This window comes from Sinocyclocheilus rhinocerous, unplaced genomic scaffold (assembly GCF_001515625.1).
Source record: "Sinocyclocheilus rhinocerous isolate Xijiao unplaced genomic scaffold, SAMN03320098_v1.1 scaffold13, whole genome shotgun sequence".
Classification (NCBI taxonomy): Eukaryota; Metazoa; Chordata; class Actinopteri; order Cypriniformes; family Cyprinidae; genus Sinocyclocheilus; species Sinocyclocheilus rhinocerous.
Window position 1 is genome coordinate 42,710 of NW_015627542.1, and position 2,489 is coordinate 45,198.

General features: G+C 33.8%; 1 protein-coding gene across 1 annotated transcript in view; it reads left to right on the top strand.

Moving 5' to 3' along the window:
* The window catches only part of LOC107730567 (inositol 1,4,5-trisphosphate receptor type 2), a 98,104-nt gene that overhangs the window by 35,507 nt on the left and 60,108 nt on the right, over positions 1–2,489 (top strand). Inside the window, exons 36-37 of the mRNA XM_016541426.1 lie at positions 423–601; positions 1,320–1,462. Of these exons, the coding sequence (XP_016396912.1) occupies positions 423–601; positions 1,320–1,462 (322 nt within the window). The remainder of the gene's footprint in view (positions 1–422; positions 602–1,319; positions 1,463–2,489) is intronic.

Here is a 2,489-nt window from a genome sequence, read left to right on the forward strand (position 1 = left end):
ATATATATTATATATTCCATGGTTTAATTCTGTTCGGTTAGTTGTTAATTCTGGATAGACAGGTCTCAGGATTCATGTGGTGTGTATTTAAACCTGGTTTAACATTCTTATTTATGTACAATATTTATTAAATTATTGACATTTAATTCAAAAAGAACTGCACACAAAAATCATGCAACCTCTAAAATAAATAAATGAATAATGTATGAATAATAGATGTTATATCTGTGGAAACTGTCACAAAAGTTTACTCTTGCCTTAAACTGAAAAATACTATAAAAATGTCCCCAGAAAATAGAAGAAAAATACAGAAGAGTGTTTGCCATAAGTGTTTGAGAATATTAATATGTTTAACGTTTAGCAAGCTATATGTAAGAAAATGCATAAAGGTTATAAAGGCATCTCCATCTAACCCTGTCCAGCTAAGAGCCGGGCAATCCCCATTCCAGTGGACCTGGACGGTCAGGTCAATACCCTTTCACTAAAGACACACACCAGCATGGTGCAGCGCGCAGTGAAAGACTGGAAGCTGTCAACCCGCGGCCGACCCCGTAAGGAGCCTTTTGGGGCCCATGATTACAGGATCATTGAGAAACTACAGGTAACGTCACCTTCAAATCTAAAACTGTCACTGTTATTCGACCTCACAGTTTTATAAAGGCAACTGACCAATCAGAATCAAGTACCATATTTTCTGGAACATAAATTGCATTTTTCCTTATCATCGGAAGTGTGCTGCGACTATTTACTTTCAGTTTCAATTTAAGTAAATTAATTTAGGTTTGCCATTTATAATAAATGTTGTTTGTAATTAATGCCACTATAGTTTGTTTGTTTTATACTTAAATAGTTAATTCCTGTTCTATTCTGGATACTATTAAATGTAAAAGATTTAAGTGAGGGAAACTGAAATACATGTTTATTGTGTTTATAATGTAAATTGTAAAGTGAAAACTTTGCGTTTACGTTTATTTCTTAATGTAATAATAACGTGACTTATACAACTATGCAATGTTTTTTTTATGTCAAAGTGTATTTATTCAAGATTTTAATGATATACAAAAAACAAACGTCAGCACAATTCAATTTTGACCCTGTGCAGCATGTTTTCCCGGAAAATACAGCCTTCCAGAAAGCTATTATTTAAAAAAAAAAGTAACAATAATAGTATACCACATTGCACATCGTCACTGATCCAATCATTAGCTTATGCTACACTGCTAATTAGATAACAGTAATAGTATTTGTGCATGTTAAATGTCTTCTGTCTATGACACTGACTACTGCTTTTGATTGGATGTTATGTGTATGTGTTTCAGGGAGTCATTGTGTATCTGGAGGAGCAGTTTAGTCCGCAGGTGCATGCAGAGTTTTCTGTATTAGTAGACGTGCTGCAAAGCCCAGAGATGCTGTTTCCTGAGTCTGCGCAGCTCCGCAGTGAGGATGGAGCCTTCATGTCTAAGTGAGACATGCACCCACATCAAACTAATTAAAGGCGTGCGTCATACGCGATGAATATATTAAACAAGTCCAGTGGCAGTGTTAAATAGCCATAGGTATGACATTATAAATCCATGAGAATTTCGGCTAAAACTCCAAACATTTACGTCAGCAGCACCCTTAACTGATTGTCTGTTGTATGTTTGTCTGTAAAAATGGGTTTAAAACATGTAAATGGCTATTTGAATTGAATTGAAAATATGTTCATGTTTGTATGTATGTGTTGGACCTGGTTGTGCTGTGATTAGTATACCAGCAGCATCATATATGAGCTATAAAATGTGTTTATTGTGAATGTGCCTGGGGTTCTGAGTGCCTTATATAAGCAATTATCTGAGTCTGAGCAAGATATACCTCTAAAATCACAGACCGTCTGCGTGTGATTATATAAGTCTACATGACTAGGACATAAAGCAGATTTCCTGTTTTATTTGTCACAACATTTTTGGACATTACATTTATTGAAATAACAGGACTTATGGAAAATTGTTGCAAAAACAATTCAAATACTTACTGAATTGAAAACAGTCTCAAACTGCCAACCCCACAGTATGTGATATTGTCATATGTGGCTGGACTTTTTTCTTTTAGTTTTTTTTCTTAAAATCCGGCTTGCAAATCAATTGATTTTATTTACAGATGTCAAATATATGGATTGATTACAATGTAGACTACTGTTCAAACGTTTTGGGTCAGTACGTTTTTATTTAATTTTTTACAGAAATTAATAGTTTTGTACAGCAAGGATGCATTAAATTGAGAAAAAGCAAAACAGTGAAGACTTTTGCATTGTTACAAAAGTATCCTGAAAACACGTTAATGTTAAGCAGCACAACTGTTTTTAACATTGATGAGAAATGTTTCTTGAGCACCAAATCATCATATTATAATGATTTATGAAGGATCATGTGACACTGAAGACTGGAATAATGATGCTGAAAATTCAGCTTTGCCATCACAGGAATAAATTATTTTGATTTGTAATAATT